The 19,560-nt window shown below is 42.9% G+C and overlaps 1 protein-coding gene across 1 annotated transcript in view; it reads right to left on the bottom strand.

Moving 5' to 3' along the window:
• marc1 (mitochondrial amidoxime reducing component 1) overlaps window positions 1-19,560 on the bottom strand; it is a 74,540-nt gene that overhangs the window by 20,869 nt on the left and 34,111 nt on the right. The window contains exon 4 of the mRNA XM_070889528.1: window positions 9,802-9,942. Coding sequence (XP_070745629.1) covers window positions 9,802-9,942 — 141 coding nt within the window. The remainder of the gene's footprint in view (window positions 1-9,801; window positions 9,943-19,560) is intronic.

Below are 19,560 nucleotides of genomic sequence, written 5' to 3'. Positions count from 1 at the left end.
CCTGCGGCACCCACTAGTTACTGGTTGCCAACCAGAGAATTAACCATTTATCTCGACTCTCTGTTTTCTGTTAGTTAGCCATCCTCTTTCCATGCTAATATATTACCCCCAACCCCATGAACTTTTATCTTGTGCAGTAACCTTTTATGTGGCACCTTGTCAAATGCCTTGTGGAAGTCCAAATACATCACATCCACTGGTTCCCCTTAATCCACCCTGTCCGTTCCATTCTCAAAGAATTCCAGCAAATTAAGTATAGTGAAAATGTTATAGAGCATTCCTGTACATAAGCAATTCAAAGCTCGATTTCACTGAACATAGAAAATAGGAGCAGTAGTAGGCCATTCGGCCCTTCGAGTCTGCACGACCATTCAATATGGCTGCTCCTATATCTCAACACCATATTCCTGCTTTTTCCCCATACCCCTTGATGCCTTTTGTTTCTAGAATTCTATCTATCTCTCTCTTAACTATATTCAGTGACTTGGCCTCCACAGCCTTCTGTGGTAGAGAATTCCATAGGTTCACCACCCTCTGAGTGAAAACATTTCTCCTCATCTCCATCCTAAATTTCCTATCCCGTATCCTGAGACTGTGACCCTTTGTTCTAGACTTCCCAGCCAGGAGAAACATCCTCTCCGCTTCCAGTCTATCCAACCCAGTCAGAATTTTATACATTTCATTGAGATCCCCTCTCATTCTTCTAAACTCTAGTGAATACAGGCCTAGTCGACCCAATCTCTCCTCATATGACAGTCCTGACATCCCATGAATCAGTCTGGTGAACCTTCGCTGCACTCCCTCTATGGCAAGTATATCCTTTCTTAGGTAAGGAGACCAAAACTGCACACAATGCGAGGAGGATGCTTTGAGGCTGCAGAGTGACTTGGATAGGTTAGGTGAGTGGGCAAATGCATGGCAGATGAAGTATAATGTGGATAAATGTGAGGTTATCCACTTTGGTGGTAAAAACAGAGAGACAGACTATTATCTGAATGGTGACAGATTAGGAAAAGGGGAGGTGCAACGAGACCTGGGTGTCATGGTACATCAGTCATTGAAGGTTGGCATGCAGGTACAGCAGGCGGTTAAGAAAGCAAATGGCATGTTGGCCTTCATAGCAAGGGGATTTGAGTACAGGGGCAGGGAGGTGTTACTACAGTTGTACAGGGCCTTGGTGAGGCCACACCTGGAGTATTGTGTACAGTTTTGGTCTCCTAACTTGAGGAAGGACATTCTTGCTATTGAGGGAGTGCAGCGAAGGTTCACCAGACTGATTCCCGGGATGGCAGGACTGACATATCAAGAAAGACTGGATCAACTGGGCTTGTATTCACTGGAATTCAGAAGAATGAGAGGGGATCTCATAGAAACGTTTAAAATTCTGATGGGTTTAGACAGGTTAGATGCAGGAAGAATGTTCCCAATGTTGGAGAAGTCCAGAACCAGAGGTCACAGTCTAAGGATAAGGGGTAAGCCATTTAGGACCGAGATGAAGAGAAACTTCTTCACCCAGAGAGTGGTGAACCTGTGGAATTCTCTACCACAGAAAGTTGTTGAGGCCAATTCACTAAATATATTCAAAAAGGAGTTAGATGTAGTCCTTACTATTGGGGGATCAAGGGATATGGCGAGAAAGCAGGAATGGGGTACTGAAGTTGCATGTTCAGCCATGAACTCATTGAATGGCGGTAAAGGCTTGAAGGGCCGAATGGCCTACTTCTGCACCTATTTTCTATGTTTCTATGTTTCTACTCCAGGTGCGGTCTCACCAAGGCCCTGTCTAACTGTAGTAAGACATCCTTGCTTCTGTACTCAAATCCTCTTGCAATGAAGGCCAACATACCATTTGCCTTCCTAACTGCTTGCTACACCTGCATGTTTGCTTTCAATGACTGGGGTACAAGGACACCCAGGTCCCTCTGTACATCGACACTTCCATGCCATCACCATTTAAATAATACTTTGTCCTTATGTTTTTCCTACCAAAGTGGATAACTTCACATTTATCCACGTTATACTGTATCTGCCATGTGCCTGCCCACTCACTCAACCTATCTAAATCGCCTTGTAGCGTCTTTGCATCCTCCTCACAACTCACAATCCCATCCAATTTTGTGTCATCAGCAAACTTGGAAATATTACATTTGGTTCTCTCATCAAAATCATTTATATATATATATTGTGAATAGCTGAGGCCCAAGCACTGATTCCTGTGGTACCCCACTAGTCACTGCCCGCCACCCCGAAAAAGATCAGTTTATTTCTACTCTGTTTCCTGCCAGTTAACCAATTTTCAATCCATGCCAATACATTACCCCCAATCCTATGTGCTTTAATTTTGAACATTAAACTCTTATGTGGGACTTTATCAAAGGCCTTCTGAAAAATCCAAATAACTACATCCACTGGTTCTCCCTTATCTATTCTATCAGTTACATCCAGTAGGTTTGTCAAACATGATTTTCCTTTCATAAATCCATGTTGACTTTGTTTAATCCCGTTGATATTATGTAAGTGTGCCGTTATCACATCCTTTACAATAGACTCCAGCATTTTCCCTACTACTGATGTCAGGCTAACCGGTCTGTAGTTCCCTGTTTTCTCTCTCTCCCTTTTTAAATAGTGGGGTTACATTTGCCACCCTCCAAACTGCAGGAACTGTTCCATAATCTATAGCATTTTGGAAAATGACAACCAATGCATCTACTATTTCCTTGGCTACCTCTTTTCGTACTCTGGGATGCAGATCATTAGGCCCTGGGGATTTATCTGCCTTCAGTCCCATTAGTTTCTCCAGCATTATTTTCTTACTAATAATTATTTCCTTTAGTTCCTTTTGCTCACTAAATTCTTGGTTCCCCAGCATTTCTGGGACGTTATTTGTGTCCTCTTCCGTGAAGACAGAACCAAAGTATTTAATTGTTCTGCCATTTCCTTGTTCCCCATTACAAATTCTCCTGTTTCTGTCTGTAAAGGACCTATATTTGTCTTCACTAATTTTTTCCTTTTTCCATACTTGTAGAAACTTTTGCAGTCGGTTTTTATGATCCTTGCAAGTTTACTCATACTTTATTTTTCCCCTCTTTATCAATCTCTTGGTCCTTTTTTGATGAATTCTAAACTGCTCCCAATGCTCAGGCTTGCTACTTTTTCTGGCAACTTTGTATAACTCCTCTTTGGATCTAATACTATCCATAATTTATTTTGTTAGCCATGGTTGGGCCACTTTTCCTTTTGTGTTTTTATGCCAGAAAAGAATGTATAACTGTTGCAATTCATGCATTTGTTCCTTAAATGTTAGCCATTGTCTATCCACCATCATGCCTTTTAATGAATCTTCCCAATCTATCATAGCCAATTCATTCCTCATACCTTCGTAGTTTCCTTTGTTTAGATTTAGGACCCTAGTTTTGGGTTGGACCATTTCACTTTCCATCTTAATAAAGAATTCAATCATGTTATGGTCACTCTTCCCTAAAAGGACCACGCACAACAAGACTGTCAATTAATCCATTCTCATTACACAGTACCCAATCTATGATAGCCTGTTCCCTAGTCGGCTCCTCAACATACTGGTCTAAAAAACCATCTTGTACACACTCCAGGAATTCATCTGCCACAGTATTATTACTAATTTGGTTTGGCCAGTCTATATGTAGATTAAAGTCATCTACGATTACCGTAGTACCCTTGCTACATGCCTCTCTAATTTCCTGTTTGATGCCGTCCCCTACACTACTACTACTGTTTGGAGGCCTATAGACAACTCCCACCAATGTTTTCTGCCCCTTGGTGCTCCTTAGCTCCACCCAGACTGATTCTACATCTTGATTTTCTGAGCCAATATCCTTTCTCAGTACTGCTCTGATTTCATCCTTTACTAACAACGCCACACCACCCCCTCTTCCTTTTTGTCTGTCCTTCTTGGATATTCAGTTCCCAACCCTGGTCACCCTGCAACCATGTCTCCATAAGTGCCACTATATCGTATCCATTTACATCCATTTACGCTGTTAATTCATCTATCTTATTACAGATGCTTCGTGCATTCAGATACAATGCTTTTAAATTTGTCTTTTTAACATTATTAGACAACTTAACATTATTTTGTACTAAAGCCCTATTTGGCTTCGCTATTTTTTCTTACCTGGACCCTATTTGTTAGTGCACTCTTTTGTTTGTATGCTCTGTCCCTTCCTGATATAATCTGGTTATCGTTACCACAATCACTTTCCTGCATTGCTTCCTTTGTTTTTCTCTTTTGCATTCTAGATTGTTCTCTACTGCGACCGTCCTCTCCCCCCGCCCCCCCCCACCTTATTTAGAGTAAAGCCCTTATGTAGAAGACAGCTGCAGCACACCAGTATAGAATACCTTCCTTTCACATAATATAAGAGGAAATATGATGTAATTTGTTTCATTTATTAAATGACAGATAAATAAGGGCCAGACACTGTCTTTGAGTGAGATTGCCAATTTGTATCCAATTACTAAACACTTCTTCATTGCAGAGAGGCTAAAACACAGGGTGGTATAGGAAACAGGAAAAAATGCTCTCTGAGGTTAGGGTTAGTGCAAATATGCTCACCCAAAATGGAAATGTTCCAGTCCACAGCACTGACATCCCTCACCTGCATATAGAATTACAGAATGAAACAGTACTGAAGGAGGCCATTTGGCCCACTGTGCCTGTGCCGGCTCTTTGAAAGAACTATTCAATTAGTCCTACTCCCCCGCCCTTTCCCCATCGCCCTGTGCATTTTTCCACTTCAATATTTATCTAAATCCTTTCTAAACTTTATTATTGAATCTGCTTCCAGCACCTGTAGTTTTTAACTACTTAGCAGCTTTTTGCCACTTTGTTAATTATAGCAATTCAACTATTCTCAGGGTTTATTTAATTCAAACTAGGAGATTCTTGTTCAGATTATAAAAAATGTTTTTAATACAGGTATATTGAGTAAAAACAAGAGAGAGATTTATGAAGTAAATTATGTTCTGTTGCAAAAGGTAATCCTTAACAAATGATAGTCACAGCCTGTTCCCGATAGCGTCCTCTCGAGAGACTGTGGTGCCGACCCCTTATCTCCTGTTGTCTTGATTCGCACTGCCTTCCTGGTAGAATAGCTTTATACCCCTTTCCTCCCATTCAAATGCTGTGAAAATCTGCAGCTGTTTCAGCCTCACAATAGATCATATTGAATCTACTGCTTTTGACCTTCTCTGTAATCTCTATCTCCCCTCCCTCTCTATCTCAAGAATCACTTTTCTGAGAACAATTATACAGACCATGTCACACAGAATTATACTGAGCTTGGCTTTACAAAATTATGATATGAAATGGTTCATGCTGCATACATTTATCTTATTGATTAATAATTTTGGCCTTGATCATTCTAGTTCTAAATGAAGCTGTATCAGCAGTTACAAAAATTGTTAATATATTAATGGCTCAATTTACCATGATGCTTTGCTTCTCAGCCTTTGGCCATTTTAAAACTCATTTTATGTTATATGGCCATTTTCTATCATTTATAAGCGAGTTTTACATTCAATCAATGCATATAAAGGAAGTCACAAACATAAAGGTTATTCATTAATTAAAGATGTGTAAAATAAGCTTCTTAATTCTAACTTCTAACATCGGTCAATAGGCAATATCTTACATGCCCTTTCAAGCAGTGCATTCCAGATCATAATACCTCGCTGCATAAAAATATCTTTCCTCACATCGCCTCTGGTTCTTTGCAAATTACCTTATATTTGTTTCACCTGGTTACCAACCTTTCTGCCACTGGAAACAGTTTTTCCTTCTTTATTCCATCAAAACCCTTCATGATTTTGAAAACCTCGATCAAATCGCCCCTTAACCTTCTCTGCTCCAAGGAGGATAACTCCAGTGTTTCTAGTCTTGCAATTAACTGAAGTCTTTCATTCCTGGTATAATTCTACTAAATCTCCTCTGCACCCTCTCTAAGGCCTGTATATCCTTCGTAAAGTGTGCCGTCCAGAATTGGACACAATACTCCAGCTGAGGCTTTATAAAGGTTTAGCATAACTTCCTTGCTTTTGTACTCTATGCCTCTATTTATAAAGCCAAGGTTCCTGTATGCCTTTTTAAACAGACTTCTCAATTTGTCCTGCCACCTTCAAAGACCCCCAGGTCTCTCTGTCCCTGCAGGCCTTTTAAAATTGTACCATTTAGTTTATATTGTCTCTCCTCATTCTTCCCACCAAAATGAATCCCTTCACACTTCTCTAAATTTCATCTGCAAACTGTGAAATTTAAGCCCTGTAAACTCATTAATATAGATCAAAAATTCACCAAAAATATACGAAGACAAAAGACAAACACACTTCCGGCTCCATTATTATTTGTCTACAATAAAATATGGTATGGGGAGTTGTTTCAGTGCAAGTACAATCAAAAACTCCATTATCATTATCATCATCATAGGCAGTCCCTCAGAATCAAGGAAGACTTGCTTCCACTCTTAACATGAGTTCTTAGGTGGCTGTACAGTCCAATATGAGAACCAGAATTTCTGTCACAAGTAGGGCAGATAGTTGTTGAGGGAAGGGGTGGATGGGACTGATTTGCCGCACGCTCTTTCCGCTGCCTGTGCTTGATTTCTGCACACTCTCGACGATGAGACTCGAGGTGCTCAGCGCCCTCCCGGATGCGCTTCCTCCACTTAGGGCAGTCTTTGACCAGGGTCTCCCAGGTGTCATTGGGGATGTTGCACTTTATCAGGGAGGCTATGAGGGTGTCCTTGTAACGTTTCCGCTGCCCACCTTTGGCTCATTTACCGTGAAGGAGTTCCGAGTAGAGCGCTTGCTTTGGGAGTCTCGTGTCTGGCATGCGAACTATGTGGCCTGCTGATCAAGTGTGGTCAGTGCTTCGATGCTGAGGATGTTGGCCTGGTCGAGGACGTTAATGTTGGTGCGTCTGTCCTCCCAGGGGATTTGTAGGATCTTGCGGAGATATTGTTGGTGGTATTTCTCCAGCGACTTCAGGTGTCTGCTGTACACGGTCCATGTTTCTGAGCTATACAGGAGAGCGGGTATTACTGCAGCCCTGTAGACCATGAGCTTGGTGACAGTTTTGAGGGCCTGGTTTTCAAACACTCTTTTCCTCAGGCGGCCGAAGGCTGCACTGGCGCATTGGAGGCGATGTTGAATCTCGTCGTCAATGCCTGCTCTTGTTGATAGGAGGCTTCTGAGATATGGGAAGTGGTCCACATTGTCCAGGGCCGCGCCGTGGATCTTGATGACTGTGCGGTAAGGACAGGCAGTGGAGGACCTTTGTCTTGCTGATGTTTAGCGTCAGGCCCATACTTTCATACACCTCAGTAAATACGTCGACTATGTCCTGGAGTTCAGCCTCTGTACGTGTGCAGACGCAGGCATCGTCCACGTACTGTAGCTCGAATACAGAGGTTAGGGCGGTCTTGGATCATTATCAATGTATCATACGACTACCAGAATGGGAGACATTGAACTAGACTGACCTTGGTCTTTATTCATCTAGCAATTCCTATATTCCAATAATGAAAATGGCAGAGCCAAGCAATATCACCAGATGCATTTAATTGTTGCGGCATGGTAATTGTTTTTTGTCAGCCCTCATGAGACGTAACATCACAGTGCTTCTAAAAATGTTTTGTATAAATTGGCAAATCCAATTGAAAACCATCGGTATGGTACTGAGCCATAAAGACCATGAGGTCACAGGTTTGTTCCTTCTGTGTGCTAAATCGAGGCAGCAGTACAGATGTTGCAATTGCTCTCAACAACTCGAGTTTGGGGAGAGGGATAGTCAGGCAGGTTCTTCTGCTCCACATCCCTATTGAGTGAGCCCTGAAGGAAAGGTGGATGTCAAGTAAGGAGAGAAAAAGTTGGGCTGTGATGCCTTCTACGGTGAATAGCCCGTCAGTACAAATTGTCAATCCTATCACATACTTAGTCCTATACTCCTATCACATCTATCACTCGCATTACCTCCTTGCAGACTTTCATTGATCCCCGCGCCACCTCCCCCACACTCCACAGTATATCGACATGAAAATCCTCTTCCTTCTTTTCACATCGTCACCTGCCTTGCTCCTCCCTTCCGCTGTAACTGGCAGGGGAAGCAACTCAGTGGGAGCTTATTGTACACAAATTGGCTGCTGTGCTTCCTACATTTCAACACTGAAACAACTCCCCATACCATATTTTATTGTAGACAAATAATAATGGAGCCGGAGTTGTGTTTGTCTTTTGCCTTGGTATACAGGGCACAGTTCGGCATCCCAAAACACACCCTCTGCTTTTTCCCATCTGATTCACTGCAGATCCCTATCCCTCCCTGCGCTGTACCATTGGTGGCAGAACTTTCAGACCCTACCATGTTACACCCATTTCTTCCTAAAACCCTCCACATTACTACCTCTCTCCCTCCAAAAGTCTTCTGAAACCTGCCTCTTTTGCTGTGCCTTACCTTAACCACAGTTTCTTATAAATCCCTGAACTTTTTCTAAATATCGTTACATTAAAGATGCTATAAAAGTGCAGATTATTGTTGCTGTCACCATCATCTCTGTCGAGAGGGCACAGCAGAGTGAGCGGGGAACAGGGTGAGGATTTTAAAAATGAAAATTTGGTGAGAGTGCGAATTAGGTGCAGAGGAGGAAGGAGGAGCTAAGTAAATTAACCACAGAACAAAAGCCAAGAGTTATATTTTATACTTTAACACTTAATAGTATGGCAGATTTTTAAAAATTATAACAAGGCAAGGGCATAATTCCAACTTGGAGCTTTAAGTAAGCAATAAAAATTAAATAAAAATTGACGTAAATAAGAGAAAAAATACACAAATTGTTAAAATGAGCAATAAAAATTAAAAGAAATAAAATTAAATCCATCTGATAATCAACATTTAGTATTAAAGATGAATCAGTTAGCTCTGGAAATACATAAATAAATAACTGCTGTATAATAAATAAAGAAAAAAAACATCAGTGTGTCGGGACTGCAATATGCACCAATTTGTAGACAGTCCCAGAGCAACACACCTGGGGGAAATGTCTGCCTTGAAGCAGTCCAGCTCAGCGTCATTTAGCTGGAGCGTGAGTTAGAGACACTTCGGCATGTAAGGGGGGAGGAGGAATATCTAGATAGTTTACTCCATAACACAGTCACACCATAATGAGAGATACAGGTAAAAAGACTTGCATTTATTTATATATATAGCGCCTTTCACAACCTCAGGACATCCCAAAGCACTTTACAGCAAATTAATTACTTTTGAAGTGTAGGAAGGGTGGCAACCAAATTGTGCACACGAAAGTGCCACAAACAGTAATGTGATAGTGACCTGATAATCTGTTTTAATAATGTTGGTTGCGAGATAAATATTGGCTAGGACACTGGGAAGAATGCCCCAGCTCTTCTTCAAAACGTCCACCTGAGAGAGCAGCATGGCCTCGGTTTGTTGTCTCATATGAAGGACAGCACCTCCGACATTGCAGCACTCCCTCAGTCCTGCACTGTAGTGTCAGCTCAGATTTTATGCTCAAGTTATCGCAGTGGGATATGAACACACGACCTTCTGATTCAGAGGCAAGAGTGCTTCCCCTGAGCCACGGCTCTACATACCTTATACTGGTTCGGGTACAACCCCAAAACAATCCACTTTACACACCACTATATTCTCTGCAAGATTCTCTGGCCACCAGTGATTGTACTTCATGTTTTAGAACCAGAGTACACATCCATTTCTGCTCATTTCCCTGCAAGTGTAAGTAAAATCTTTACCTCTGCATATGGTCTGCAATCCTTCACTACTACCACAGGCCTGTAATTCTCCATCTTAACCTTTTTCTCCAATTTGGTGTTAAAATCTTCTACAGTCGCCTCAGACATCATCATGCAGGAACTGGTATCATTGTAGACAGTCTACAACAGGGCATAAAAAAGATAGATCCTGTTTCAGTGAAGGATTTCTACAGGAGGTACATTAGAGAAACAAGAGATTTACAGGAGCAGAATATCAGTTTAACCTTTCACTCAAATTAGCAATGCATCATCAATATCCTTAGATAAATGGTAAAAACCTGCATAGAGCAATGAGAGACTCATAAAGCCTCTTAACCGAATACTTTTACTAAATCCTATTACTGACCAAGATATTTATTTGTATTTCAAACTAGATTATCTTCCCTTGGATTTCCCAAATAGTCTGGAGTCAGAAGCACAGTTCCATCTAACCCATTGGTTATCTGAGCAAAAGTTGTCTAAATCGGCACATACTAAAGTGAACTAAAGGCTCATTGCGGTTTATTTTATTGTAGATGGCTGTTCTCTGTAAACGCGTGGGGGGGCAAGGCCTCCTCTCCATACATCTGCGACCTCTTCGATTATGCTCAAAATGCTCTGCAATAAGCCTTCTTGCAGCTCGGTGCTGTATAAATACAGCAGCCAGGAATAATGGCTGACATGGTATAGCCTCCATTTCTTTTTAAATATCCTTAAATATCCTTTAAAACGAACTATAAACTCACATAAAACTTCACTGTGTAAAACGCAGCCTTCTTCTCCCAATCCTTTTATGCACTGAACTTTTGCTCAGTTTTTAAAATGGCATCGTTAGCAGCGGGCGTGCCCTGGGTCCGACTGGTTTTTGCTGGCGGGTTCCCGGGCAGACAGTAAATCGGGCGATATTGTCAAATTTTCCGCCAGAGGCGATAGCGCAGTGTTGCACGCTGATTGACGTCATCCAAACGGTGAAAACATCAGACGGGCGCTAAGTTTTAGCGCCGCCGCAAAACCACTGCCGAAATTTCCGCTCGGGTGCAAAATGTTGTGCGACTCGTTTAGCGCCAAAAAAAGGTTTTCGCAATTTGCTCAGGTGAAAACCGGTCGCAAACTTGGCGAAAATCTAGCCCAAAATATTGCTGGATAGGTCAGCTTAATACTTTCCTGCAACTTTGAAAAAATGTGTTATGCCTTTATCATGTTGTAAACATATTTCCACTACTATGTTAGTCAGCTTAATGGTAGCTTCCATAAGCAGATCAAGTTTCCTGTGAACCACTCAGACGGAGTTATATCATAATGCATGTGTTAACTATCCAGACAAATATATCAAAAGTTAATTAATTTCATACTTTCCTTAATATCATTATATTTAGGGTAAATATACAGTAAAATTACTGAGGAAACAGAATAATTGTAGTCTAGAGGAAACATTTGATTATGATGAGTGTTCCAGGAGGAACCAATGTCCTCACAGGGAGGGTAACTAGGACTGTGGGGGAGGTTTTAAACTAACTTGGCAGGGGGAGGGGCACCAAGACATAGCAACAGAGAGGAGAGACTTGGTGCATAGGAAACAGCAACATAACAAAGAATAGTGCAAAAAGAGCAGAAATTAGTTGGAGGATGAAGGCAAAGTCGTTTGGCATGGTGTTGGAATGTGTGTGTGTTAATGTGAGGAGTGTTACAAATGATGTTGACCAGTTACAGGCAGAGTTGCCACATGGGGTCATGATATAGTGGCTATAACGGAGAACCGGCTTAAACATGGGTAGGAGTAGGAAAGAAACATTCCAGGCTACAATGTATTCAGGAGGGATAGAGAAGGAAGAAAGACAGGAGGGGGCATGGCAGTACTGACAAGGATAATATTACAGTTCTACAGAGGGACAATATACTAGAGGGTTCAAAGACTGAATCAATTTGTAATCAGTTAGGGAACAGAAAAGGAGCTGTTACATTGCTGGGTGGTTACTATTGATCCCCAAATAGTGAGAAGGAGATAGAGGAGCAAATCTGTAGGCAAATTTCAGAGAAATATAAAAATAACAGAGTAGTATCACCCCCAATATAGACTGGAGCAAAACAGAGTAATGGGCAAGGAAGGTGAAGAATTCCTAGAAATTGTACATGAGAACTTCCTTAATCAGTATGTTTCTAGCCCAGCGAAGAAGGAAGCAGTGTCGGATCTAGTTAGGGGAAAGAAGTGGGGCAAGTGGAGTGTGTTTCAGTGGGAGAACATCTGGGTAATAGTGATCATAATATAATTAGGTTTAAAGCAATTATGGAAAGTGACAAAAAAAAAAAAAATGAAAATACCCAACTAGAAGAGTCAATTTTGGCGATTTGAAAAGGGATCTAGCACAGGTGGACTAGAAATAAAGATTAGCCAATAAAAGAATGAATGAGAATTAGCAGGCCTTCAAGGCAGAGATACTTTGGGTACAGGCCAAGCATATTCCCATAAGGAGGAAAGATGTAGCATCCAAAGGTAGAGCTCCCTGGATGACAAAGGAAATAGAGGTTAAAATAAAACAGAAAAAGGAGGTTTATGACAAGGTTCAGAACACTGTAGAAAACCAGGCAGAATATAGACAATGCAGAGGGAAATTTTAAAATGATATAAGGGCAAAAAGAGAGTATGAGAAAAAAAATAGTGGGGAATATAAAAAGGAACCCAAAAATTATTTATCAACATAGAGGGCTCAATTTTCCCCAGTTATTTGCACCGTCTTTTTGGCACACGGTGCTTTTTTTGGCATAAATTAAAACATCCAAGTTTCCCCAAAGTTTCTGCGCCACCATAACTCAGTTAGTTACGCTTTTTTTAGATTAGCATTTTTTTGCGTCATAACCTGACGTTTGTGCCAGTTTTTCAGATTTATGCAAGTTTGACCAACTTACATTTTTCCCAGGACGACGTAGGTGATTATTCCCAAAATACCATCTGGGCACTGAAGAAAAACCAGTGCACATTAAAACAATCGGTGCAGAAATACGCCATTGTTTTTATGCGAATTTTTGAAGGGAGTCAAGGAGACATTAAATGTGCATCATGAAGCTTAATTTTGAAACTTAATTTGTTCAAGCTCAAAACAGAGAAAATGGAAGTCTAATGCAATTCTTTAATTTTGGATTTTTTACAAAGTACCACACCAACCACCAAACATCTCCTCACCGGGCTCGAGGTTCAGAGTGTCGGCCGGCAGAAATGTTCCCTCGCCTGGACACGGGCTCAGCTTCGAAAGAAGCCCAGGGGGGCGTGTGCAAGCCGAACTGAAGGGATAAGAAGCCTTACACTATGCATCAGTTTCAAAAGAAGCCCGGGGGGGGCGAGGAGGGGGTGGGTTTTTGCTGAGCCCCTGTGTTTGGGTGAGGAAGCGATTCTGCCGGCCGGCCCTCGAGCCCAGTGGGATGGTACTTTGAAAAAAATCTAAAATTAAAGAATTGCATTAGACTTCATTGCCCCAAATGTCCTCATTGAATGCCTAGCTTCCTGTTCTAAGCAAGCCTATTGCGCATGCACAGACCAGGGTCTGGTCCATACTAGGGCGTCAACCTTGGAAGAGAGACAACACAAATAAGCTTTAACTCCTTTCCTGCTGTTTTGAGCTTTTTGCAAAGATACAATTTAATTATGGGGGCAATATTGACATACCTCGTGCAAGCCTTCTGCATGATGGTGCTGCAGAGGAGACAATTGATTCGATGTCATCGCATGAGGAACCTCAGAGCATGTAGGATGATGGGCAGGAGACCTTACCTACGTCGGGTATATCGAGACAGGCATACATACCTGCATCTGAGTGATGCAGTCTGTGTGAGAAGGCTACCTTTTCGCAAAGAAGTTGTAACTGAGATCTGTGAGTTAGTAAAAGCAGACCTGCAACCTAGAAGCATCAGGAGGACTGCTTTGTCAGTGGAAGAAAAGGTTATAGCTGCACTTTCATTTTATCCATCTGGATCATTCCAGGCCCCAACTGGGGATGTGTGCGCCATTTCTCAACATGCAACAAATATCTACATTCGGCAGGTGACTGCTGCACTATATGGCCAGAGGAATGTCTGCATAAAGTTCCCCATGACCGCCCAGACAATGCGTGAAAGGGCTGTGGGCTTCTCCAGGATTGCTGGCTTCCCAACAGTACAGGGCTGCATTGATTGTCCCCACATCGCCTTGCGAGCAACTTTGGAGGAACTGAAAAGGCTTCCACTCCAATCATGTGCAGCTGATGTGTGACGACATGTATTGCATCATGTCAGTTGATGCGAGACATCCTGGGAGCACCCAGGATGCTTTCATCATACACGAGAGCGATATATCTGCCAGGTTTCAGCAGCAGCCAGAAGGGCAGAGCTGGCTGCTGGGAAACAACAGGTACAGCCTCGCCACCTGGCTCATGATGCCCCTACGCATAACCCGGATGGAAGCTGACCTGGAATACAACATGTCGGCCATTACGCAGCATAATAGAGAGGACCATTGGCATCTTGAAACAGCGCTTCCGATGCATGGACCATTTTTGAGGCTACTTGCAATACTCCCTTGAGATTGTCAGTTCACTATTGTGTGCTGCATGCCTTAGCCATCATGAGGCAGCAGCAGCTGGTAGTGCAAGCCCCACCTAAGGTGATGTTGGCTGATGATGAGGAGGAAAATGTAGATGACGAGGAGGAGGAGGAGCAGAACGAGGAGGAAGCCATGCAACTACCTGAACCTGGAGTACGACGGCGAAGGTGGGCGGGCCGTCGTGCCCCTTTAACGATTACTCGAGCCTTGCGCCAGCAGCTCATCCATAAACACTTTGCTACCTGAAGGCTCAGTGGCAACTATTCCAAATGGACCATGTTTACTGTTTGGACCTATTCCGTAATGTTGTGTTGTGTTAATGGAAATGATTCTTCTTTAGTTTAAACAGCTGTGTTAATAATGGAACAAATAATGAAAATTATTCAGTTATAATTTAAAATATATTTTATTCAAAGGTTTAACACTTGTTTGTACTTAACTTCACTTTAATGAAAATATTCTTGTATCAAACTTTTAATTATTCAGTTAAGATCACTTACAAACTTATAAGATCACTTACAAAATTTTAAACTTGTAAATTTGCATCACTTACAAAAAACTTTTCATTTGAGAACAGCTACAACAGTAACAATAATAACAACAGCAAAGAAAGGCTGCACCCATCTCTCCTCCATCTTATTCTAAGACCACCCGCTGCGCTTGGTCTTGTTGACTCCACCCCTGCCCGCAGGCGGTGACGCAGCATTTCTAGGGTTGGTACCAAGCTTATTCTTTCGAGCATCTCGGGTAATGCGCAGTTCTTGATGGGGGGCGTGGGCAGGCGGTAATGCGGAAGGCCCGGCTTGGGCCTCTTCAGCGGCTGGTCTGGGGATTGGAGTGGGGGTGGCAGTTGATTCTGTTAATGGCCGCGGGGTCTGGGCGTGTTCCCTTATTGTAGCAGCTAACTCCGACATTCCCCCCCTCACGTGCCAAGTGTCTCAACTACCTGCAACATTCCCTCCTTCATGTTCGCAAACAGTGTATGAACTACCTATAACATTCTCTCCCTCATGTTCACCAACAGTGTATCAACTACCTGCAACATTCCCTCCCTCATGTTCACCAACAGTGTATCAACTACCTGCACCATTCCCTCCCTCATGTTCACCAACAGTGTATCAACTACCTGCACCATTCCCTCCCTCATGTTCACCAACAGTGTATCAACTACCTGCACCATTCCCTCCCTCATGTTCACCAACAGTGTATCAACTACCTGCAACATTCCCTCCCTCATGTTCACCGACATTGTATCAGCTGCCTGCGACAATCCCTCCCTCATGTGCCTGGACAGTGTTCCCATTTCTCGTAAGTGTTGTTACCTCTCCCGACAGTCCCAATACCTCATCACGCACCCCACTGATGGTGTCGAGGAGTGATCGCATAAGGTCAATGCTCTCCCCACTCATTGCCATCATCTAAACCACATCTGTTATATCCAGCACCTCAGGGGAGTGCTGTCAAGCTCTCCTTCCCCTCCTCACCCTGGGTGTGGTTCACTGCATCCCACTGGAAGCCGCAGCCTCGGACGGTGGGGCCCTGGGTGTGCCTCGCTGCACCCCACTGGAATCCCCAGCCTCAGATTGTGAGAAACGATTGAATGTCCCAACACTCGTACCACTCAGGAAAGGGCCTGGCACCTCAATGGGCGGCACCTAGAGCTCTTCCAGCATTAGGTCAATGCTCTCCTCACTGATTGCCATCATCTGAACCACATCTGTTAGATCCTGCACCTCAGGGGCACGCTGGCGAGCTCTCCTTCCCTCCTCACGCTGGGTATGGCTTCACAGTGGGGGCTTCATCTATCACCTCCCCCTGCCCCTCACACCTATGTTCTTGGTCTGGAAGGTGAGATTGGAAGATGTTCTCCTCTTCAGGCTCGTCCGGGTCTAAATCTTCTTCTGCATCGGCTTCAGCCTCATCAGGTTTGGCCTCAAGTTCTACAAAATATAACATAACAGACAAATGGTTAGCAGCAGAGAAGGGGGCAGGTTGGCATGAGTAGGTTCACACAGCGTAGGGAGCAGGCTCATTTGAAGGGCCATGATGAATGATAGCACATTGCATCAACCGAAGCGCAGCTGATGGAGACATCGCCATGCACCAAAGCATGGCTAGCCCGCGCAGTACTTAACATTTAGCAAAGCCAGACTGTGGAATTTGCAGGTCTTACCCTCTCCCTTGAGTGTGGGCCAGCTTGTGAACTGGTGGTTGCTTTTAAACATAAGAAATAGGAGCAGGAGTAGGCCATATGGCCGCTCGAGCCTGCTCCTCCATTTGATACGATCTTATCGGATCTGATCATGGACTCAGCTCCACTTCCCTGCCCGCTCCCCATAACCCCCTATTCCCTTATCGGTTAAGAAACTGTCAATCTCTGTCTTAACTGTATTCAATGTCTCAGCTTCCACAGCTCTCTGAGGCAGCGAATTCCACAGATTTACAACCCTCTGAGAAAAGAAATTTCTCCTCATCCCTGTCTTAAGTGGGCAGCCCCTTATTCTAAGATTATGCCCCCTAGTTCTAGTCTCCCCCATCAGTGGAAACATTCTCTCTGCATCCACCTTGTCAAGCCCCTTCATAAGCTTATACATTTGGATAAGATCACCTCTCATTCTTCTGAATACCAATGAGTAGAGGCCCAACCTACTCAACCTTTCCTCATAAGTCAACCCCCTCATCCCCGGAATCAATCTAATGAACCTTCTATGAACTGCCTCCAAAACAAGTATATCCTTTCGTAAATATGGAAACCAAAACTGTACGCAGTATTCCAGGTGTGGCCTCGGCAATACCCTGTATAACTGTAGCAAGACTTCCCTGCTTTTATACTCCATCCCCTTTGCAATAAAGGCCAAGGTTCCATTGACCTTCCTGATGACTTACTGTACCTGTATACTAACCTTTTGTGTTTCATGCACAAGTGCCCCCAGGTCCCGCTGTACTGCAGTACTTTGCAATTTTTCTCTATTTAAATAATAACTTATTCTTTGATTTTTTTTCTGCCAAAGTGCATGACCTCACACTTTCAAACATTATACTCCAACTGCCAAATTTTTGCCCACTCACTTAGCCTGTCTCTGTCCTTTCGCAGATTTTTTGTGTCCTCCTCACACATTGCTTTTCCTCCCATCTTTGTATTGTCAGCAAACTTGGCTCCATTACACTCGGTCCCTTCTTCCAAATCGTTAATATAGATTGTAAATAGTTGAGGTCCCAGCACTGATCCCTGCGGCACCCCACTAGTTACTGATTGCCAACCCGAGAATGAACCATTTATCCCGATTCTGTGTTTTCCGTTAGTTAGCCAATCCCCTATCCATGCTAATAAATTACCTCCAACCCCGTGAACTTTTATCTTGTGCAGTAACCTTTTATGTCGCACCCTGTCAAATGTCTTGTGGAAGTCCAAATACACCACATCCACTGGTTCCCCTTTAACCTCCCTCCAGACAGGACACATCAAAGCAGCGACCCTGTCTTCTAAGGGTGTCAGTGGGTGCAGATTTGCCAGGCCTCCTCCTGTTCCAGTTCTTTCCCTTTTGTTGTGTGCCACCTTCCTCTGCAAAAATGAAAATATAACTTTTTAGAGAGAGGGTATCTTTCTGCTGGGTGGGACATATACAGGTTACATTTACAATTGCAAATCCAGTGAATAAATGAAAATATTACTTACACTAACTACTTGACCAAGGTCCTGTCACTTCTTTTTGCACTGGCCTCCAGACCTCGGGGTGGTCACCATTGCACAATAATCTTCTGCAAGTTGGTTCCAGCGTTTCTTCATTTATTTTGATGAAACTTTTATGTGACCTCTGCTGGTGTCCAGTTTGTCCCATCCGGCCTCAATTACTGTAACTAGTGCCTCCACTTCATCCAGTGAGAAATTCTTGGTCCTTGAGCCGCATTGCATATTGTATTGCAGCTCAGATTTTTCCACTGAGAACTAAAGTTCTCACACACCACTTAAAGTTCTCACACACAACTGGCTCTTTAAAAATGGTGGAATGCAGACCAGGACCTGTACTGGCCATGCAGGACCTGTGCTGGCTTGCGCAGAAGGGGAGTGCATCGTTTTTTCCGGCGAAGACATTAGGCTCCACCCCGCGAAGTTGAAGGACAGACTGTGCAGCGCCAATTTCAAAAAATAGAACGGGGAAACTTGCTAGTTTTTTTTTTGGAGTAGTCAGTGCCAAAAAAACTGGTGTAACTCTTGCAATACGCAAAAAACGACACTGGGGAAAATTGAGCCCATAAAATGTAAAAGGATAGTTAAAGGAATGGTGGGGACAATTAGGGACAGAAAAGAAAGGGGAGGTGGAGTAGCTGTACTTAACTAGGGGTAACATAATGGCATTAGAAAAAAGTGATGCAGCTATCAGCAAGACAGAAATAGAACCAATATGGATAGAGATAAAAGATAATAAAGGATCAATCACACTAATAGGTGTAGTCTACAGATCACCTAATAGTGAAAGGAAGGTGGAGGAAGAAACATACGACCAAATTAGCAAAATAAGTAAAAAACAGAGAATAATAATCATGGTGGATTTCAACTACCCAGATATTAATTGGACAAAAGAGGTTGGTAAAGGGGATAAGGGAATTGAGTGCCTACAATGTGTACAGGACTCCTTTCTAACCTAATATGTAAAAAGCCCAACAAAGAAGGATTCACTATTGGACCTAGTAACGGGGAATGAACCAGAGCAGATAAAAGAAGTAAAGGTAGAGGAATATCTAGGCAGTAGCGACCATAATAAAATAAACTTTAACATAATAATTGAAAAGGACATAGATATGACAAAGACCAGGGTAATAGATTGGAGAAAAGCTGATTTTGAAGGGCTGAGAATAGAAATTGGGAAGATAAAATGGACAACAATATTGGCAAACAAATAAGAACATAAGAAATAGGAACAGGAGTAAGCCATACGGTCCCTTGAGCCTGCTCCGCCATTCAATAAGATCATGGCTGATCTGACCATGGACTCAGCTCCACTTCCTCGTCCACTCCCCATAACCCCTTATCGTTTAAGAAACTGTCTATTTCTGGTTTAAATTTATTCAATGTCCCAGCTTCCACAGCTCTCTGAGGCAACGAATTCCACAGATTTACAACCCTCTGAAAGAAAAAATTTCTCCTCTTCTGTGTTTTAAATGGGCGGCCCCCTATTCTAAGATCATGC

The sequence above is a fragment of the Pristiophorus japonicus genome, chromosome 9 (genome assembly GCF_044704955.1).
Source record: "Pristiophorus japonicus isolate sPriJap1 chromosome 9, sPriJap1.hap1, whole genome shotgun sequence".
Classification (NCBI taxonomy): domain Eukaryota; kingdom Metazoa; phylum Chordata; class Chondrichthyes; family Pristiophoridae; genus Pristiophorus; species Pristiophorus japonicus.
The sequence above is the reverse complement of the archived record's forward strand: the minus strand, read 5'-3'. Positions and strand labels throughout refer to the sequence as shown.